Source organism: Chiloscyllium plagiosum, unplaced genomic scaffold (assembly GCF_037043375.1).
Source record: "Chiloscyllium plagiosum isolate Xiang-an unplaced genomic scaffold, Cpla_swu_hap1 HiC_scaffold_6, whole genome shotgun sequence".
In the NCBI taxonomy this organism is placed as follows: Eukaryota; Metazoa; Chordata; class Chondrichthyes; order Orectolobiformes; family Hemiscylliidae; genus Chiloscyllium; species Chiloscyllium plagiosum.
Window position 1 is genome coordinate 64,314,909 of NW_028270144.1, and position 22,882 is coordinate 64,337,790.

General features: G+C 40.1%; 1 protein-coding gene across 9 annotated transcripts in view; it reads left to right on the forward strand.

The window, feature by feature from the left end:
• Positions 1–22,882, forward strand: part of dlg2 (discs, large homolog 2 (Drosophila)) — a 1,025,979-nt gene that overhangs the window by 525,805 nt on the left and 477,292 nt on the right. For all 9 annotated transcript variants that reach the window (XM_043691613.2, XM_043691616.2, XM_087988059.1 and 6 more), the window contains 3 exons: positions 2,744–2,868; positions 10,678–10,847; positions 21,780–21,916. In XM_043691613.2, the coding sequence (XP_043547548.2) occupies positions 2,744–2,868; positions 10,678–10,847; positions 21,780–21,916 (432 nt within the window). The remainder of the gene's footprint in view (positions 1–2,743; positions 2,869–10,677; positions 10,848–21,779; positions 21,917–22,882) is intronic.

Sequence of the window (22,882 nt, forward strand, 5' to 3'; positions counted from 1 at the left end):
AAAACACATCGAATACTATACAGAAATGAAACGTGAGAAGTGTGTGCACCTCCTGAATGGTGTTGGAATAGATAAGGCTTAAGTGGAAAGAGACTTTCAACTTCTAGTATACTTCTACAGAGTGTTTAATGTACGTGACAGCGTCATGATCAGTGGTCAGAACTCTGAGGTAGTGAGAACATTTTAAAATTATAATTCTAAGTATGTTTTTAAAAAGAGAACTGATACAAAAATGACTAGTTGTAAAATAAGGGCTTTCTGGACAGAGAAATGTATGGAATTACACACCCAAGAGTATGAAAGGAACGATAAAAAAACTGCTCTATGAAGGAATAAAAAGGCAAATCAAAACAGATTGGACTGTGATCTTGTGTAACAACAAAGATAATGAGGGACTGATGATCTCCTGCTCAACATGAAGGCACCCCTTGCGCCATATGTCCCAAACCACAATTTTGTGTTTTGCCTTTGAACACAAGGGTAGGTGTTAAAAGTCTAGTTTCGTCTCTACTGGAATGTACTGGAGGAATTGAACAGTCTCGTGTACCAGTAGGGGTTTGAGCTTTAGCATGCTATGAACGTCAAATAACTATTCCCCTGTCACTGCAACGTTTCAGGTAACGACCCCATCTCACTTCATGTGTTGCAAACCAGATAAAAGGAAAAAGAATAATAAAAGGACTCTGTCTCTCATCCTGAATGCTGCAATTAAATCCCAGTCAAAAGTAATCAGTATTATTGAACCTCAATTAATATAAACTCTACAAGAAGCCTCCACTGCAATATCAGCAATGTTTGACTATCTGATCCTTGCAAACAATATTGCACATCTATTTTTATTAACTTTTTTGGACTCACTTCATTTCTAATCCGTATATTAATTATTTTCATATTTAGTAATATGAATCTAAATTCAGTTTTTATTCAATAAGACCTGGCTAAATTGGCTCTGTTTAAAAGATAAATTCATTTGAGTGTGGGAGAAAGATATCTAACCAACCAAGAAGAGGAGTTTGTACATCACTGTCCATCTGAGGACTTAATTGTTTGGGGGAAATGGCATCTGGAACTGAAATGAATGACCTGGGTCTGGTTGTAACAATGATCGACATACTCAAACAATGCAGTTAACAAAGATATTTATTTTTATAAATTACTCATTGGTTGACACTGTTTCTAAAGCTTTTATTGTCCATCCCTAATCTCCCTGAAGGCAATTCAAAATCAACCACATTGCTAAGGGTCTGGAGTCACCTGTAGGTCAGAGCAGGTAAAACGGCAGATTTTCCTTCGGAAAGCATATTAGTGAACCAGATGGGTATTGGCAACAATTCTCAATGTTTGCATGATGACTATTACACGAAGGTTTTTACATGATCCAAACTTGACCACTTGCTATGATGAGAAACAAAGCCATGTCCCTCAGAAATTAGTTTGGAGTTCTGGATTGCTGCTCTAGTGACAGTACTACAACACTATCACTCATCATTAACCAAGAAAGTAAAATACAAATCAAAAGAAACCAGTTACGTTATGCTTTGATCTTATCATACCTTTAACACCATGTTCAATTCTGATTGTCATAACACACTGGATATATATTGAGTTATTTAAGTGGTGCAGACACTGCATGATGACCTTCAAATTAAACCCAGCTTTAGAAGTTTGAATTATAAGAATGACTGACAAAGCCTAGTCTTTTCAACCCTGACAGGAGGCTCTTAATCTTAAGACGGGTGATTTTACAGAGGTCTATAATATTGTAAACAGCCTGGAGAAATTTAAACCAAAGTTTGCTTTATCAACTCTTGTAATATGGAGATGGAATCAGTGGTTCAAATTAGTAAAGGGCTTTATGATTTTTGTGATATGATGTTCTGAAACCTTGAGAAAATAGTTTGATTATGGTTGTATCTTGATCTTCGTGAAGAGAATATTTCCTATTTAATTCAATGCAACAATCTGTTTGACCTGATTTTTGTTTTCGTTTTGGGTGAGTTTTTTGCGTAACTTCGTTATTTCAAATGGGCTTCAGGTATATCATTAATAAAAAATCGGATATGGCATATTTTAAAGGTAACACCTTATACACTGAATGACTATGGAAAAACTTTGCACTGCTGCTTGATCTTTGTGGAAATCTCCACCACATGCATAATCTATGGACTGCTGAAATTGTAAAGGTTCATCAGCATCAATAAATACGACAAAGAGTTTACCTTTATTTCTATCGTCCTTTGTCGAAATTTGAAGAGAACAGCACCTTATAAATTTGAACAAAGCAACTGGAAGAATAGGAAAATAGACAGAAGTCAAAAATCAGGGTGCTAACTCTTGTCATGGAATTTAACAAATAGATTTAGTAGAAAGGAAACGCATTTTTAAAAGCTGAAAAATTAACCATTATTTTCCTTGACACACATTCTTTAACTTGACAGTATTTGCTGACTATTTCTTTTTATTTGTCATCTGTAGATACATTACCTGAAATGTTGCCTACACAATGCAAATTGCACAAACCATTTGTCATCAGTAAAACATATTCATTATGTTGGTTCCTTAAACCCTTATGAGGCTGTTTGGTGGATAAACTCATGACAATGGACAGTTAGAGAGCTTTTGATTTAAATTGGCCTTGCAATTTTTACAACCTATTTATTTTGGAGCATGGAACTTTGTTACTGATTGATTTTCTGTCAATAAAATTAACTAAATTGCATTCCAACATTTCCTTTTCTGCCAGGGTAATTCTGGCCTGGGATTCAGTATAGCTGGAGGCACAGACAATCCTCATATTGGAGATGATCCTGGGATATTTATTACGAAAATTATCCCTGGGGGAGCAGCAGCTGAAGATGGACGGCTAAGGTAAACTATTTTAATTTTTCAAAGATATGTTAAAATACTCTAGAATGAAACAGGAACTGCTAGTTTTGAGATATAGAGTCATAGAGCTGTACAGCATGGAAACAAACCCTTTGGTCCAACTTATCCATGCTGACCAGAAATCCTAAATTAATTTAATCCCATTTGTCAACATTTGGCCCAAATCCTTCTAAATCCTTCCTATTCATATATGCATCCAGATGCCTTTTAAATGTTGTAATTGTAACAGCCTCCACCACTTTCTCCAGTAGCTCATTCCACGCACACACTACCCTCTGCATGAAAAAGTTGACTCTGAGGTCCCTTTTAAATCCTTTCCCTTAACCTCATGCCCTCTGGCTTTAGACTCCCCCATCCTAGGGAAAAGACCTTGGCTATTCACCCTATCTATGCCCTTCATTATTTTGTAAACTTCTATAAGGTCACCCCTCAGCCTCCGATGCTGCAGGGAAAATAGCTCCAGCCTGTTCAGCCTCTCCCTGTAGCTCAAACCCTCTAACACTGTCAACATTTTGTAAATCTTTTCTGAACCCTTTAAAGCTTCACAGCATCCTTCCTACAGCAGGGAGACCAGAATTGAATGCAATATTCCAAAAGAGGCCTTACCAATATCCTATACAGCCGCAACATGACCAATTCACCCAATTTCTATACTCAATGCACTGATGAATAAAGGCAAGCCTGGGATTCTAATTTCAAGGAACTAAGAACCTGAACCACAAAGTCTCTTTGTTCAGCAACACTCCCCAGGTTGTTACCATTAAGTGTATAAGTCCTGCCCTGATATGCTTTTCCAAAATGTAGCACCTCACATTTATCTAAATTTAATTCCATCTGACACTCCTCAGACCATTGGCCCATCTGATCAAGCTCCTTTTGTACCCTGAAATAATCTTCTTGGCTGTCCACTACACCACCAATTTTGGTGTCATCTGCAAACTTATTAACTGTACACCTATGTTTATATCCAAATCAATTATATAAATGACAAAAAGCAGTGGACCCAGCACCAATCTTTGTGGCACACCGCAAGTCACAGGCCTCTAGTCTGAAAAGCAACTCTCCACCATCATCTTCTGTCTTCTACCTTTGAGCCAGTTCTGTATCCAGATGGCTAATTCTTCCTGTATTCCATTTGATTTAATCTTGCTAACCAGTCTATCATGCAGAACCTTGTCAAATGCCATACTGGAGTTCATATAGATCACATCCATGGGCCTTCATCAAACCTCTTCATTACTTCTTCAAATAACTCAAAATTAAGTTAGTGAGACACAATTTCCTACACAGGAGAGAGTGAGGACTGCAGATGCTGGAGATCAGAGTTGAGAGTATGGTGCTGGAAAAGCACAGCAGGTCAGGCAGCATCCGAGGAGCAGGAGAATCAATGTTTTGGGAGAAAGCCCTTCATCAGGAATGAGGCTTGTGAGCCAAGTGGGTGGAGGGATAAATGGGAGGGGTGTGGGGCTGTGGGAAAGGTAGCTGAGAGTGCGATAGGTAGGTGAAAGTGGGGGTAATGGTGATAGGTTGGAGAAGAGGGTGGAACAGATAGGTGGGAAGGAGGTTTGATAAGTCATGATGGTGGTGCCAAATTGGAAGTTTGGGTCTGGGATAAGGTGGGGTAAGGGGTAAATGAGGAAACTGGTGAAATTCACATTGATCCTGTGTGGTTGGAGGGTCTCAAAGCGGAAGATGAGGCGTTCTTCCTCCAAGCGTCGGGTTATTAGGGTTTGGCGATGATGGAGGCCCAGGTCTGCATGTCCTTGGCAGAATGGGAGGGGGAGTAGAAGTGTTTGGCCACGAGCAGTGGGGTTGGTTGGTGTATCTTGGAGATGATCTCTGAAGCATTCTGCAAGTAGGCATCCTGTCCCCCCAATGTAGAGGAGACCACATCAGGAGCAATGGACACAGTAAATGACATTTGTGGAAGTGCAGCTAAAACTCTGATGGATGTGGAAGGCTCCTTTGGGGCCTTGCACAGAGATGAGGGGGGAGGTGTGGGCCAGGTTTTGCAATTCCTACGGTGGCACGGGAAGGTGCCGGGAGGAGAAGGTGGGCTGGTGGGGGGACCGTGGACTTGACAAGAGAGTCGCAGAGGGAATGGTCTTTACGGAACACAGATGGGGATGGGGGGCAATATATCTCTGGTAGTGGGGTCCGTTTGTGGGTGACGGAAATGGCAGAGGTTGATATGATGTATACGGAGGCTGGTGGGGTGCAAGGTGAGGACCGGGGATTTCTGTTGCGGTTGGGTGGGTGGCGTTCGAGGGCAGAGGTGCAGGAAGTGGTTGAGATGTGCCGGAGGGCATCATTGACAACGCGGGAGGGGAAATTGGGGTCTTTGAAGAAGGAAGTCATCTGGTGTGTACTGTGGTGGAACTAGTCCTCCTGGGAGCAGATGTGGCTGAGGCGGAAGAATTGGGAAAAAGGGATAGCGTTTTTACAGGAGGCAGGGTGGGAGGAGGTAGCTGTGGGTGTCGGTGGGTTTGTAGAAGATGCCCGTGTTGAGTCGGTCACAGTTGATAGAAATGGTGAGGTCCAGGAAGGGGAGTGAGGTGACTGAGATACTCCAGGTGAACTTAAGGTAGGGGAGGAATGTGTTGACAAAGTTGATGAACTGTTTAATCTCCTTGTGGGAGCAAGAGGTGGCGCCGATATAGTCATCAATACAGCAGAGGAAAAGGAGTGGAATGGTGCCAGCGTAACTGTGGAAGATAGACAGTTCCACATAATTGACAATGAGACAAACATTGATGAGACCCATATGGGTGCCCATGGCTACCCCTTTGGTCTGGAGGAAGTGGGAAGATTCAAAGGAGAAATTATTGAGAGTGAGGACCAGTTCAGCCAACCGAATGAGAGTGTCAGTGGAGGGGTACTGGTGGGGACACCAGGAGAGGAAGAAAGTTGTAGGCCCTTGTCATGGTGGATAGAGGTGTTTAGGGACTGGATATCCATTGTGAAGATTAGATTAGATTCCCTACATTGTGGAAATAGGCCCTTTGGCCCAACAAGTCCATACCGACCCTCCAAAGAGTCACCCACCCACACCCATTTCCCTCTGAACAATGCACCTAACACTGTGGGCAATTTAGAAGGCCAATTCACCTGACCTGCACATCTTTGGACTGTGGGAGGAAACCAGAGCACCCGGAGGAAACCCACGCAGACATGGGGAGAATGCGCAAACTCCCAAGACAGTCACCCAAGGCTGCAATCGAACTTGGGACCCTGGTGCTGTGAGGCAGTTCGGAGACATCACCCATGCCCACCACCTCCTCCAAGACTTCTGTTTCCCTGGCCCTCAACGCCTCACCTTCACCATGGACATCCAGACCTATACACCATCCGTCATGACGAGAGCCTGAAAGCCTTCCGTTTCTTTCCTCTCCCGGCTTCCCCACCAGCACCCCTCCACTGACACTCTCATTCGGTTGGTTGAACCTGGTCCTCACCCTCAATAATTTCTCCTATGAATCTTCCCATTTCCTCCAGACCAAAGGGGTAGCCATGGGCGCCCACATGGGCCCCAGCAATGCCTGTCTTTTTGTCAATTACATGGAACAGTCCATCTTCCGCAGTTAGACTGACACCGTTCCACACCTTTTCCTCCACTGCATTGGTGACTGTATTGGTGCAAACTCGTGCTCCCACGAGGAGGTTGAATAGTTCATCAACTTCGCCAACACATTCCTCCTCGACCTTAAGTTCACTTGGACCATCTCAGTCACCTCCCTCCCCTTCCTGGACCTTACGATCTCCATCAACTATGACCGACTCAACACGGATATCTTCTACGCACTCACCGACTTCCACAGCTACCTGGACTACACCTCCTCCCACCCTGCCTCTTGTAAAAACACTATACCTTATTCCCAATTCCTCCACCTCTGCTGCATCTGCTCCAAGTAGGATCAATTCCACCACAGAACGCATCAGATGGCCTTCTCCTTCAAAGACCCCATTTTTCCCTCCCACATTGTCGATGATGCCCTCCGGCGCATTTCATCCACTTCCCGCTTCTCCGCCCTCGAACCCCATCCGTCCAACCACAACAATGCCAGAAACCCCCTGGTCCTCACCTTGCACCCCACCAACCTCATCCTCTGCCATTTCTGCCACCTACAAATGGACCCCACTACCAAAGATATACTTTCCTCCCCACCCCATCTGTGTTCTATAAAGACCATTCCCTCTGCGACTCTCTTGTCAGGTCCTCTTCTCCCAGCCCATTCCCATGCCACCACAGGAATTGCAAAACCAGCAACCACGCCTCCCCCTCACCTCTGTCCAAGGCCCCAAAGGAGTCTTCCACATCCATCAGAGTTTTACCTGCACTTCCACAAATATTTACTGTAACCGTTGCTCCCGATGCGGTCTCCTCTAAGTTGGAGAGACAGGACACCTTGCAGAACGCTTCAGAGAACATCTCCTGGACACCCACATCAATCAACCCATCACCCCGTGGCCAAACATTTCTACTTCCCCTCCCACTCCACCAAGAATATGCAGGTCCTGGGCCTCCTCCATCACCAAACCCTAACCACCCAATGCCTGGAGGAAGAATGTCTCATTTTCCACCTCAGGACCTTCCAGCTGTCTGGGATCAATGTGGATTTCACCAGTTTCCTCATTTCCTCTCCCCCAACCTTATCCCAGATCCAACATTCCAACTCAGCACTATCTTTATGACCTGTCCTACCTGTCCATCTTCCTTCTAACCTATCTGCCCCACCCTCCTCTCTGACCTATCACCATTGCCCCAACCTTTATCTACTTATCGCACTCTCACCTACCTTCCCCCCAGTCCCATACCCCTCCCATTTATCTCTCCATCCCCTTAGCTCAATGTCTCATTCCTGATGACTTAGTATCTCTGTTTATATTTTTAAAGTTAAATCAAAAGAGAGATCTCAATAAAATATGTAATAATAACTGCGCCTTGTTATATTTGGCCTGAACTGTCTGTTTGAAGACACAGGTTTCATTTGATTAATTCCTTAAATTGTTCCGCACGGCAATCCTTATCCTTTGTGTTCGTTTATTCAGTCCATGAGCAGTTATTAAGGCTTCTGCAGTTTACATTGCCACACCAGCTGTTGAGAGAGTCTTAACCAGCACAAGAACAGCTGAGGTGAAGGCAGAGGTTTTTGGAGGAGACAAGAGGCCTCGACCAGCTGGTTCATGACAAGAGGAGAGAGGTCAAGCACTGTAGACTTCCCAACAGCCTTAGGTAGTCAATGATCAAATAGGGCACCAAATGACAGAAAATCAACTGCTGTAACTAGACAGTGGGGTATTACTGGTCCAGGAGAGTTGCTCACATTGATATTCCTGTTGAAATTGAGAAACGTTTACTTTGGCCAAAGCAGGGAAGCAACTTCAGCCCAACATGAGCTCTCTGGACACCAAGCGACTTCTAGAGGTTCTTGCATTAAGTTGCATATAACTCATGTTCTTCTTCAACATTTTCAGACAACAAATCTGAAATTAATGTCAGAAACAGTCTGTGCATACAGGATCTCCTGCACCAGATGGTGATGGCAGTGATCATTGGGGCTGAGCAGTTTGCCAAGGCATTCACCAGCAAGTGGTGACAGTGAGGGAGGGGAACTGGATCAACTGAAAGGACTGTTTTGAAAAAATGATCTCCTTGCTGCAAGGAGAACTGATATGATGAGGATGCATATTGACTAAGGATTCCTCAGCCTAACATAACGCAAAGATTTTGTTCCATGTGTGCACAGTAAATAGTTCCTTATTTATTTTTAATTTCCCTTTCTGTTTGTAATGACATCATGCCAGTGGAATGAAGAAGCTCTGATTTGTGATCTTTGAGCCTTCTGTTTGTTCACATCTGGTATTTCACATGTGGCCGATGATAACTGTTTTTCTGATGATGTTCACCAGCTGGAACTGTTTGAACAGTGTCTGGCTTCGGGTTTGTTCTCATCTTCAGTTCAGAGAAAACTCTATGAGAAGGTGGTTGTCTTGGTGGTTTCTCCTGTTTTGGAAAAATAAATCACCTTGTTGCGGGTTCAACGTGAAAGGCATTTGTCTTTTTGCGAAAGAGAGATTGAAGGAACATCTCAGTGTTGTAGCTCTTGTGTGAATGGCATCTGTGAAGACTCCAGAGGCAACCATAAGAAATAGGAATAAGAATAGACCATTTGGCACCTTGAGCCAGCTCTGCTATTCAAAAAATCATGGCTGATCCGACATTCCTCATTCATTTTCCTGCCAGTTCCCTATGACCCTCGATTTCCTCATCAAATGACAATCTATCTCAGCCTTAAATAGACACAAGGACTCTGTCCCCCACAATTTTCAGAGAGAAGATTTTCCTTTTCATTTCAGTTTTAAATTGGAGTGTTACTAAAGACTTGATCATACATGCCAAGGTATCGGAGCAACAAACTATGGAGCATTCCGTGTTTGAACCATATGCCTTCAAGAATAACCCATTGATTTAAGTGGTTTTCTTTCAGCAAGCCAATCTATACAAGAGAGCCATATTTTCCTTCTCTTTTCTTGAAGTGTGTGCTTTGGGTTATATCAAGGATATACATTTATATTTTTATCTTTCCAACTGTATATGTAATTATTGCATTTTAACTTTGTAAGTTTTGTTTTGAAAAGAAACCAGTTGTGTTTATTAAGAAATCTAGTTATTTTAATTTAAAAACTTCATAATATATTTAATTGGCTATCTCTATAACTGGAGAAAGGCATTTTTTTAATGTTAGAACATGGAACATAGAACAGTACAGCACAGAACAGGCCCTTCAGCCCACGATGTTGTGCCAACCACTGATCCTCATGTATGCACCCTCAAATTTCTGTGACAAATGTTGTGACACATGAGGTTGAGGAATTAGAGTGATGATGAACTGCTTTTCCCCAGGTCATAACAGTTTAGGAATTACAATTAAAAGGAAAACTAAAAAGGTAAAGTAATTCAAGCCAAACAAAATAAACAGTGTGTGAGAAAAACAACATTCGAACAAAGGGCTAGGTTAGCATGTGTGACACAATAAAAATAATTTTAAAATGAATACAGAATGAATAAGTAATATGTTGAATGAATTAACGGTGCAAATTTATTTGGATTGGCAGCCATTATGGCTACAACGCAAACAGGCCTGAGGATAGAATATACCAAAGTATAATATCTACAGGAAGGTAGAAAAATGGTAGAGGTGGTATGCAATGTTAATGATTAAGAGATGATATAAAGAGAAGGGAACAGGCATCAGGTTTTAGCTGGGTAGATCTAAAGAAATAAGATTCCCCTAGATGTTGGTATGGGCTACTTGATAGCAACTGTGAAATGGTAAGAATGGTATTGATATAATTATTAGACAATCATGCGTTATGGTTAGAGTGGTTTTAATAAGCAATTTTATTTGCTTTTTCCATTGCTTATCAGAAACCTGTACTAAGAATAATGAAAACAAATAAACTGCCTTCCTCACAAAGTCGAAGAGTGGCATGTTTCTATGAGTTAGAACTTTGGTGTTACGTTGCTACCAAACTAACAAATAAATTGTAAATATATTGCCTTACAATAAGGAATGATAATATTATAGAATATGACAGAGCTATTTCCCAATCATCCCTCAGCTTTTTTTTTGTATTTTGGTCTATATCCATTGTGGAATATGTGGTAATATGAGTAGGATTTGTTTCAGATTATTTAGTTTTACTTATCTTTTTTCCAGTTATATCTGACAATACATTCTGGATTTATTTACCACATAAATTAAAATAAATTTTCTTTTTTATATCTAGAGTCAATGACTGCATTTTACGGGTGAATGAATTTGATGTATCTGAAGTGTCACACAGTAGAGCTGTAGAAGCCTTGAAAGAAGCTGGTTCAATTGTACAACTGTATGTGCGTAGACGAAGGCCTATTTTGGAGACTATTACAGAAATAAAGCTCATAAAAGGACCCAAAGGTAATCTTCAGTTAAATGAAAACAAATAAAGGAAAACAATTTATGACTGAGATACTGAAGCATTATGAATGGAATACGTTAAAACTTGTTGAGTAATTTTAATTTGCTTTTTCTGTGTAGATCAAATGTGCTAAATTTGTTTCTTAAGGCATGTAACCTTATAATATTTATAAGTACTAATTTCTCACCTGTAATCCCAAAATGTTTGCGTTCAAATTTTATTTTTTTAAAAATACTAGCCTTTTCTGAGAGGATGGAATATCTCTGTTAAAGGACATAATTGGAAGGTTTATCGTGTTGTTATTCTAATTAAGGTCACTTTTTCAGAAAGTTAAAAAAAATTACTTAACGTACTTGGAATTAAATCCATTTTAGATTTTGTATATCAAAGCTACTCAGACATATTAGTAATTTCTGAATGTAATAAGTTTTAAATATTTGCGACATACTTCTGGTTGTGGCTTCTACTTCATTCTTCAGCTTAGTTTATCTAACTCTGAGTTCATACCTCGGCTTAATCAATCCAGCACAGTGAGTCTTAAAAGTCAGCTGACATAAATTGAAGATTACTTATTTTCCTCCTAGTAAAATTGAAGACTTTCTTTTAAATTAAACCATCCAAAGTGATAAGTGTCAGCTAGTCGTTTTTAAGAGTGTGGTTATCTTTAAGTGCATAAGTAATCTTTTGAAATATAAATGTATCAATTACTATACTGCAGTTGAAGTTGTGGCCTAGTGCCTGAAACTTGTGAGACACTCAATCTCAAAGTTATGCCAATAAAAGTGATCTAACAATTTGTACATGTGTAAATGTTGATGACCAGATCCTAGTACTTGGTGATCAGTGTAGAGAGTGAACTTTCTGCTATCTTGATGCACGTGCCTACTTTCACAAGAGTAGATGCAGACCAACACTTCATCCTACTCTCTAGTAGAGTATTTATGTTTTGTTTCTGATAATAAGCATGATGCATATGTGACTGGTCATTTCCTTCCCTCAATTTACTGCAAGACTACGCTCCAGTAACTTTTCTTGGCCCAGTTAATGTAACATGAATTTCATCATATGGAATGAAATATGTAAGGACTGAAGCAGATGCAATCTTTGCCTATAACGTGCTCTTTGCTATACAGCTGTCAATTTCCATTGCACATCTTTCTGCAATAGCTTCCAAAGAGGCTAGGTGATTTCTGCCAGCCAGTTAAACAGATTTGTGATGAACATTTACAGGACTGAGCAACTGTTCGAATTCTTTCACGCTGGATAGGATTGGAAATACGTGAATGCCTTTGTGATTGATATGTAGGCTTTACTCCAGCTGTTCCCACAAAGTACGGTTTTGGGTCTATGAAAGAGCATTTGTCCTTGTTGAGCATCAATTTACGTTGTGTGGTTCTAGTAAACACCATTGTAAACTGCTGCTCAATTTTTCATTGTACCAAAATTGTCAGTGTTGACTGTCCCCTCAAACTCTGACAAAACTGAAAAAAAAACAATCTTCTAGAATGCAATTGTGCTGAACTTAATCCATAGCAAATTCTGTGTTGCTGAAATACCCCTTCATGAGTATTAAAAGCTGTAAGGTATTTCGTCTACCAGTGATATCTGAAGACAGTTTCAACACATTTCAAGCTTTTTCAAGGCTGTGGAATCATGAAAATATGCTAATCTTTCTTAGATTGTAGGAAGACGATGCCTGTCTTCAGTCCTAGCTCTGTTGACTGCCTTAAGGTCACTGCCATTTTTGTATTGTGTAAAGGTTAGATTTGATACCCTCGAAACAATTTGTCAAATAACAATATGCTTCTAGATATTTCAGTTCCTGTGACATTTTGATATGGATTGTAAAGGGCAACTATCTCAACTATAGTAAAACTAGTGAAATTGATGTGTCAACATGAGGTGTATGACCATGCTCCTTAGTCTCTCTAAGTCCAGTAAATAAAGAAGGATACCAATGTTTGTAGTCTGTGTCATCAATTATGTAATTTGTGTGCCCCAGTAAGGTCTTCAAGCCTATTGAAAAGATTGTTCCCCACAAGGTGTCATCTTTAGCTATGTCAAAAATGAACCTGCCTGGGTTAATGGACTGAATTTTAACTAAGTGTCAATTTTGGCAAGTTTCAGGCAGAATATCCCACCATAAGACGTAAGAGTAAATATCGGCCATTCAGCCCATCATGATATCATAGCTGAACTGATAATCTTCAACTCTACTTTCCTGCTTTATCATAGAATAACAGAATTTTGCAGTAAAGAAGGAGGCCTTTCAACCCATTGTGTTTGTTCTGGCTCCTGAAAGAACTACCAAACTAGTCCCACTTTTCAGCCCTACCTCCATCGCTCTCAGAATTCATCATTTTCAAATATATATCCAGCTCTCTTTTGAAACCTTAATGGACTCTGCCCCCATCACTCTCCCAGGTAGAGCATTCCAAATTCTAACAACTCTGAGTAAAGAAGTTTCTACTCATCTCACTCCTAACTCTCTCATTGACAGTCTTGAAATTGTGATCCCAAGTTACTGACATGCAATTAGTGGAAACAAAATGTCCTCCTTAACCTTGTCAAACTTGTTCTTGTAATTTTGAACACCTTAATATGGTTACTTCTTAATCTTCTCTGCTCCAAGGAGAATAAACATGAACAACTAACCGCTCTGCTATTGGTATAGCTCTTTTTAAGTCAAATACTGAACCTGCGTATGCACTTCTCCAGCTTTCATTTTCAATCATAGTCGCAGTAGGTAGCTTGTCTTGACATTTACAAGTCAAATGATTTCTTAGAAGTATTATTAGAAATACTGAAAATAGATTTCTGACTTTTAAAAAAACAAGTCATCATCACAGAACTGAAATCCAAAATCCATACTTTAGAACTAAGTTCCCAAATGCTAATATTTTAAATCTCTATCATAATGTAGATATTGAATATGTGACAATATCAAATAGTATTTGATGTGAAAAAAACAAACAAAATTGGAATAACATTTATGAAGCACATGTATGTTATTACAAATCTTGTGGGATGACAATCAATTACAATCTTGTATGTACTATCAAACCTGACTGCTTATTTCTATATTTCTTTTTCTTGTGGTAGCAAATATAATAAGTCACATAGTAGTTTGTATGACAAGTCAACAACACGTTTTGATCAAAGGTGCAAGGTAAAGTAACACTTACAAAGACAAAAATCACACAACACCAGGTTATAGTCTAACAGGTTTAATTGGATGCACTAGCTTTCGGAGCACCGCTGACAACCACCTGATGAAGGAGCAGTGCTCTGAAAGCTGCTGCTTCTAATTAAACCTGTTGGACTATAACCTGGTGTTGTGTGATTTTTAACTTTGTGCACCCTAATCCAACACTGGCATCTCCAAACCATGACTTATAAAGACAGTTAGATAAACTGGCAATTGCAAACTTGTTCTTTTTATAGTGTTCAGTTATTCAATATTTGATTGATGTCTTTTCTATTCATAAGTTCATAAGATATAGGAGCAGAATTAAGCCATTTGGCCCATCGAGTCTGCTCCACCATTCAGTCATGGCTGTATGCTCCTTACTCCCATTTTCCTGCCTTCTCCCCATAACCCTTCAAAGCATTACCAGTTAAAAATCTGTTTAACTCCTCCTTAAATTTACTCACTCTCCCAGCATCCACTGCACTTTGGGGTAGTGAATTTCACAGATTCACAACCAGTTGGGAGATGTAGCTTCTCCTCAACTCTGTTTTTAATTTGCTACTCCTAATACTAAGACTATGACCTTTCATCCTAGAATGGCCCACAAGAGGAATCATTTGCTGTATATCTTTTTATCTACACTTGTTATCTTCTTGAATACCCCAATTTGATCTCCCCTCATTCTTCTAAATTCCAGAGAGTTTAAGCATAAGCTGTTCAATCTTTCTTCATATGACAAACTCCTCATCTCTGGGATCAATCTAATGAACCTCCTCTGAATTGTCTCCAATGTCATTGCATCTTTCTTCAAATAAAGGGACCAAACCTATGCATAATACTCCAGGTGCAGTCTCACCCATGCCTTGTTTAGTTGTAACAATACTTCCTTACCTTTATATTCTATTCATTTAGCTATATTAGCCAACATTCCATTAGCTTTCTTTTTTATCTGCTGTACCTGCTTACGAGTTTTGTTACTCATGAACGATTTCATTCTCACTACACTTGACTGCTAAGCCTGGGCATGGACTCGGTGGATACAGAAGAAGCATGTAGCAGGCAATTAAAACACTGGAGTAAAACTGCAGCACACATTGCAACTACTGTCATTTCTTCATAGATCTATATATAAAATATGCAACAAATTGGCAAACAGGAAAAATGTTAATAATTTAAGTTGACCAGCCCCAGTATTTTTTTCACCTTTAACAAAAAAAAGGCTGGAGAAACCCTGTGGAGAGAAAAGAGTTAATATTTTGAGTCTATTGACTGTTCTTCTGAATACAAATTGACCATAAATGTCAAACACGATTAGTGGCAATGACCTATCACAATACTTTCCCAACAATGTTTCAATCGGTAATCTCGGCAAAAAAGTACTAAGTCTGAGCTGCAGTCATTAATATAAAGATTAAAGGATATGTGAAACACATAGCCATCTAAAATGCTTCTCAGAGATGACCAATCCATGCTGTTCTAAGATCAATTCTCCTTGGAGTGGGTGAAGATATAGTTTAACTCTGACATGGTCTCCAAGTGACCTAGTCCTACAGCAAAAAATGACTATCAAACAGGTGAGATGAAACAGGTGAAATGCACATACTCAGATATGAGATGCTATTTAAAATGCAGTATCACCCATGCCACCTATAATCCCTCTAATTGTATTCTTCTTCCTTGCCCACCTTGTATGTCTAAGTGCAATACAGGGTTTGCACTTGTGGTTGCGGAAGCTTACTGTACAGTCGAGTCTCTTGGTCTTGCAACACCAGATGTATCTAACAGGTCCAGATGTGCTCAGAGTGTCCTACCCAGATAGAGGATCATCCGTGTTAGCTGAAATTTCCATTGTGATTGGGATTGCAGAAAGGATAGATATTACTAATTATGGGTCAGGCATATAGTAATTAGTAATTATAGATAATGTATCATATAATTTCTAATAAATATGTACCTGCTGATATTGCCAACAGATTCAATTTAACTTTCAACATGTTTGAAAGTTATTTAATTTAATCTTTACAAATCTGGCTCTTTTGTTCACGTGAGTTGATTTTTCAACTCTGCACTCGACAGTAATTACACTGTATTCAGATATGGAGGAGCCGGTCTTTGACTGGGGCGAACAAAGTTAAAAATCTCACAACACCATGTTATAGTCCAACAGTTTTTTTTGGAGGCACTAGCTTTCGGAGTGCTGCTCCTTCATCAGGTGGTTGTATTGCATTCAGAGTTATGCTGAAATTTCCGGTTGCATCTCAAAGACTCTCTGATTTAATGGTTAGGCGTAAATATTTTGCAGTTCTTTAATGTTGATGTCCCGGTAAATTTTCATCAGGGAATGTTAATATATTTTTTTCACTAGAGACCATATGTTTATTATACAAGCAAAAATAAAAATTAAAGCTGTTTAATAATTTGGAAATATTTTATCATTAACAACAAAAAGATTGTACATTTTCTTCCATGAATATATTTTATGTTGACACAACCACAGTGTGAAGTATTAGTCCATAAGATTTTTTACTACATCCATGAGTGTTGAAAGTGCTTCCTTTTGGTGAGTTTCTGCACATTTGCCAGATATGATTCTCTGTTGCTGCCTCTCCCCAAGACACACAAACACAATTCACTGATCTCTAGGATCATTTCTAGCCTATCGACTTGGACTACTGAAAGTTATTTTTTCCAGTTCAGATGGTCTCACAAACTTGACTGAGTTTTTTGAGTATGTAACCCAAAAAGATTGAGGAGGGTAGAGTGACAGATGTTGTCTGTATGGACATTAGTAAATCCTTTGACAAGGATCTTCATGGTAAACTAATTAGTAAAGTTAGATCACATGGTATTCAGGGAGAGTTTGCCATTTGGATACAAAATTGGCTTAATGATAGGAGACAGAGGGTGGTGATGGAGGGTTGCTTTTTGGACTGGGTGGGGCTGGGGGGGATTGTGACCATCGGTGTTCCGCACGGATTGATGCGGGGTCAGCTTTTGTTTTTCTTTTATACAAATGTTTTGAATGAGATTTTAGGAGGCATAGATAATAATTTTGTGGATGAAGGTTATCTAAGATTACAAAGGTATCTTGATCAATTAGGCCAATGGACTGAGGAGTGGCAGTTAGAGTTTACTTTAGATAAATGCAAGGTTTTGCATTTTGGTAAAACAAGCAAGGGTAGTTTCTTGTAGAATTAATGGTAGGGTCCTGGATAGTGTTGTCGAACAGAGAGATCGAGTGATTCAGGAACACAGTTCTTCGAGAGTTGGGTCAAAGGTAGACAGGGTGATTAAGAATCTGTTTAGCACATTTGCCTTCATTGTTCAGACCGTTGAGTATAGGAGTTAGAAGGTCATATTGAGGTTGTACAGGACATTGATGAGCCCCATTTTGGAATACTGTATACAGTTCTGGTCACCCTACAATAACAAGGATATTGTTAAACTGGAGATGATTCAGAAAAGATTTACCAGGATGTTGCTGGGATTGGAGGGTTTTTATCTGGATAGACTAGGACTTTTTTATGGAGTGTAAGAAATTGAGGGATGAACATAGAAAATAAGTGTAGGAATAGATCATTCAGCCCTTCAAACCTGCACCACCAGTCAATATCATTATGGCTGATTGTGCAATTTTAGTATCCCATTCCTGCTTTCTCTCCATACCACTTGATCCCTTCAGTTGTAAGGTCCATGTCCAGCTCCAACTTGAATACATCTAACGAACTGGACCCAACAGCTTCCTGTGGGAGAGAATTCCACAGATTCACAACTCTCTGAGTTAAGTAATTCTTCCGCATCTCATTCCTGAAGGCTTATCTGTTATTCTTAGACTGTGACCCTTAGTTCTGGACTTCCCCGACATTGGGAACATTCTTCCTGCATCAAGCCTGCATCAGCATTTTATATGTTTCTATGGGATCCCCTCTTATTCTTCTAAATTCCAGTGAGTACAAGCCCAGTTGATCTAGTTTTTCCTCATATACAGGGAGTACTTCTATAATGCAATGGTTGTGTTCTTGAGCAACCCAGTGTTGTAGACAAATTGTGCTTTAGAAACAGCACTTATAATGTTGGCAATATAATCGCGTTACAATCAACACAATTTTAAAAGCTCGGTCTTTAGAAACAATGTTTCCAATTTGTCATTCACGATACAGTGAATTTGCGTTAATGAAATGCACATTACAGCAGAACAACTTGTATCAGGATGATCATGTAACGGTTTATAAAATCATGAGAGATGACTATCAAAGGTCTTTTCCTTGGGTGGGGCAGTTCAAACCTAGGAGGCATATTTTTAAGGTGAGAGTGAAAAGATTTAAAAGGGACCTGAAGGACAACCTTTTCACTCAGAAGGTCGTTCGTTTGTGGAATGAACTGCCAAAGGAAGTAGCAGATGCAGGTACATTTACAAAATTTGAAAGACATTTTGACAGGAATGTCTATAGGAAAGGTTTAGAGGGATATGGGCCAAATGCAGGCAAATGGGACTAGTTTAGTTCGGGAAACTCGGTTGGCATGTATAAGTTGGACTGTTTCTGTGCTGTATGACTCTATGCCTGTCTTAACCATAATGTTATTAATGCTAAATCATGACCTCAATGTTTCCCATACCATAGAGCTACTATTTTTAATAATGGCAAATAGCTATGAAATTAGATAACCATAACTTTTAGCCCATTAGTTAGTTTACTCCTTTTAAAAAAAAAGATATTAAAGGAGAAAAACATGAAAACCTCTTGTTATTGCAATCTGAAAATCACTTAAAATTCTTCAGACCTTCACTAATTGATATGTAAGCTCTGCATGAATAATTAACATGAAAATAGTCTTTTGTATTAGCCATAAACAAAACATAAATCTGGCTAGGAGAATGAATAGCTGTTAATGGAAATTATTAGTGGCTAACAATAGATGGCACGTAATGGCAGATTGTGATAACAAGTTCTGGTGTGAGGGATTGGGGGCTAGGATATGCGGTTCACAGCCTAAAATTATTGAACTCGATATTGAGACCTGAGTGCTGCAAGATCCCCAAGAGGAAAATGAGGTGTTGGTCTTCCAGCTTGCACTGAGCTTTGCTGGAGCACTACAGCAAGCCCGAGACAGAGATGTTAGCCAGGGAACAGACTGGTGTTTTAAAGTGGTAGGCAACTGGAAGCTCAGTTTTTTTTGTGGGCTGAGTGTAGATTAGATTAGATTAGATTACTTACAGTGTGGAAACAGGCCCTTCGGCCCAACAAGTCCACACCGACCCGCCGAAGCTCAACCCACCCATACCCCTATATTTACCCTTACCTAACACTACAGGCAATTTAGCATAGCCAATTCATCTGACCTGCACATCTTTGGACTGTGGGAGGAAACCGGAGCACCCGGAGGAAACCCACGCAGACACGGGGAGAATGTGCAAACTCCACACAGTCAGTCGCCTGAGTCGGGAATTGAACCCGGGTCTCTGGCGCTGTGAGGCAGCAGTGCTAACCACTGTGCCGCCGTGCCGCCCACCTTCTGCAAAGCGGTCTACACTTTGTTTCCCCAAGTTAGGGGAGACTACATTGTGAGCAATGAATGCAGTCGACTAGATTATGTGAAGTGCAGGTTCACATGGAAGATATGTTTGGCCCCTTAAATATTGAGGAGGGGGAGGTAAGTGGGTAGGTTCTTGCAGGGGAAGGTGTTGTGGGGCTGTGAGGGTTGTTGGGAGTGAAGGAGAAGTGGACCTTGATGTCCTGGAGGAACAGTCCCTGTGGAAGGCAGATAAGGAGAGGAGGAGAACATGTGTCTGATTGTGACACCTATCTGGAGGTGGCAGAAGTGGTGGCTGATGAATTCTGGATGTGGATGCTATTGGATGGTAAGTAAGGACAAGGTGAACCTAATCTCTGTTGGGAAGAGAGGGGGGTGAGGGTGGAAATGCAGGAGATGTGTTGGACCCAGTTTAGAACCATGTCAAGAACGGTGCTGGGGAATCCTCAGTTAAGGAAGAAGGTGGGCATTTTGGAGGCTCTTGTCGAAGTTGGCCTCATCGGAACACATGCGATGGAGGCGGAGAAACTGGGAGAATGGAATGGAGACTTTACAGCAAGCAAGGTGTGCGGATGTATAGTCAGTGGATTTATAGTGGATAATAGTGGCTAGACTATCACTAGAAATGGAAACAGAGATGTCGAGGAAGGGAAGGGAGGAGTCAGAGGTAGACCAGGTGAAAGTGAGGGAGGAATGGAAATTGGAACAAAATCAATTAACTTTTCTAATTCAGAACGAGAGAGAGAAGCAGCACACATGGTATCGGAGGAAGAGTTGTGGGTGGGGGCCAGAATAAGATTGAAACAGGGAATGTTCCACGTTCCCCACGAAGAGACAGGCATAACTAGGGCCCTTGCATGTATCCATGCCCACACCTCTGACCTGAAGAAAATGAGTGGAATTAAAATAGAAGTTTGTCAGGGTGAGGACAAGCTTGGCCAAGCAGAAGCGGAGAGCCCTGAGACCATCCTGATGTGGGTTGGACGTGCAAAGGGATTGCGCGTCCATGGTAAAAAAGGAGGCAGCTGGTGCCTGCAAACTGGAAATGCCAAAAGTGGGATAAAACATCGGAGTAATTGTGCATGTAAATAGGCAAGGATTGGACCAGGGACGAAAAGACTGAATCAAGGTAGGAAGAGATAAGTTCTCTGGGGCAGGAGCAGGCAGAAACAATGGGTTTGCCCGTGCAGTCCTGTTTGTGGATTTGTATTTGGTGTAGCTTTTATAAAAACACCTATTTTGAAATAGGAAGACGAAAATAATAATTTTTAGATTTTTGTTTTTCTAGCCTTCATCAAAGGTTAATACCTTCAATCACCACAGCATATCATCTGTGTTCCTATCCCAGTTATAATTACTGCTGCAAAATGTTTTGCAACTTTCTTCCCCTCTACACTTTGCGTCTTGCTCAACAGTGTTCTTTCCTCAACTCTTCTTAAACTTTCACTTGTCCAAAGTGCAAAATTCAAATTATGCTTTGTACTAAGTATTATTTATCCATTGCCTTTAGCACCACTGACTGACATTAGCTTCCTTTCTTGCAGCACATTTAGTTTCAAATCCTCATCCTCAAATTTTTCCAACCCACATTATTGCAACAATTCCTCAGGCTTATAGACTTCACCATACCCTTTGTATTTCTGATGGTTCTTTCACTCCGCTATTACTGAAGGAGCTTGCAGTCCCCTTTTGGAATTCCATTTTAAATATACTTTTAGAAGATGGTGAAGTATTTTGGGAAAAAAAGGACATGTTAAAGGATATATTTTAGGTGTTGTAATATATTCAACAAAATAATTAAACTAGTCTGAAAGTTTAGTCATTTGTTAAAACATCTCAAGGAAAAGTGTTGATATAATAATGATCAATAGCATTGCTTTATTGCTAGAACTATCTAAAGGCTTGATCCTGACAATTTTAAATAAGCTTTGTAGTGTTAATTGTTCTGTTGTTTGTTCACTATTGGTATTCTTCATTGGTAACCCTGGTTGGTACACAATCAAATGTAAACAAAGCTGAAAGAATGTGAGAATCTAGAGCTGAAGCATGGTGTAGACATAAAATAGCATTATTAGGATACAAATGCAAATAGAAACTAGTGCAAATGTCATGTCTCTCTGAGATATAAGAAATTTACAGTAAAACTTGATGGAAAACTAAAAATTGCATGAATTGTATTTTCTAAATGGTATCTTTTTTTATTTTGTAGGATTGGGATTCAGTATTGCTGGTGGTGTGGGTAATCAACATATTCCAGGAGATAATAGTATATATGTTACAAAAATAATTGATGGAGGAGCTGCACAGAGAGATGGAACATTACAAATTGGGGATCGACTGCTTATGGTAATGAATCTTATTTTTTTGAAGAACATTATTACATTTTGAATACAATAAATCAAAGAACTGCAGATGCTGGAAATCTGAAACAGAACAAAAATTGCTGGAGAAACTCAGCAGATCTGGCAGCATCGAGGGAGAGAAAGTGTAGTTAACATTTTGAGCTCAGGGACCCTCCTTCAGAATAATTCTGGGAAAGGGTCACTGGACTCAAAACATTACCTCTGATTCTCCAGCAATTTCTGATTTTAGAGTTTTGTGCACAATTAGGTAGGATACAACAAGTAAGATGTAAGAAGGCATTTTGCATTTAGTGTTGCAAAACTAACAAGATTAGTAGACCATTGAAGACTGGATTTTTTTTCTCCAAAATAGGTTCCATCCTCTGGTAAAGGTCAAAACTCCCATTCAGGAGAAAAATTACTCTTATTTATCCAGCTACTTTAACTTCTTCAGAACATCACAAAATGTTTCCCAGTTAAAGCAGCAGCCAGGAACCTATACCTTCAATGTGAAGCATGATTACAGGACCTACCTTAGTGACCTTGATATTAAAGATTCGAGTAGGATTCCACGGTTGTTGACATTCTTTCAGTATCTTGTGCAAAGATTTTCCTTCATTCATTAATTGACCTACCTATAACTACCCATAACCCATGTGGCAGTTCTCTGGCCTCAGCAGTGAACTGCCACTGGTAGCAATGACCACTGTTAGACTGCACCCAGTCCCTGTGGTTATTGTCAATGGCACCAAATGCAACCCAGGCTGGCAAGGCTAGAAATGATGGCAAGCTTTTGGATTTTGTTGGGCAGAGCAGAGAGAAAACACAGGTGTGGGAAGAAATTGTGGGGCCTCTGGTGGGTAAATTCGGCCCTTAAAAGAGGTACCCACCCTCTTCCCAGCTGCCAGCCTGCGCAATGAAAATTACTGGGCTCCACTTGGTGCTAACCTCTTCAGCCCAGGTAAAATTC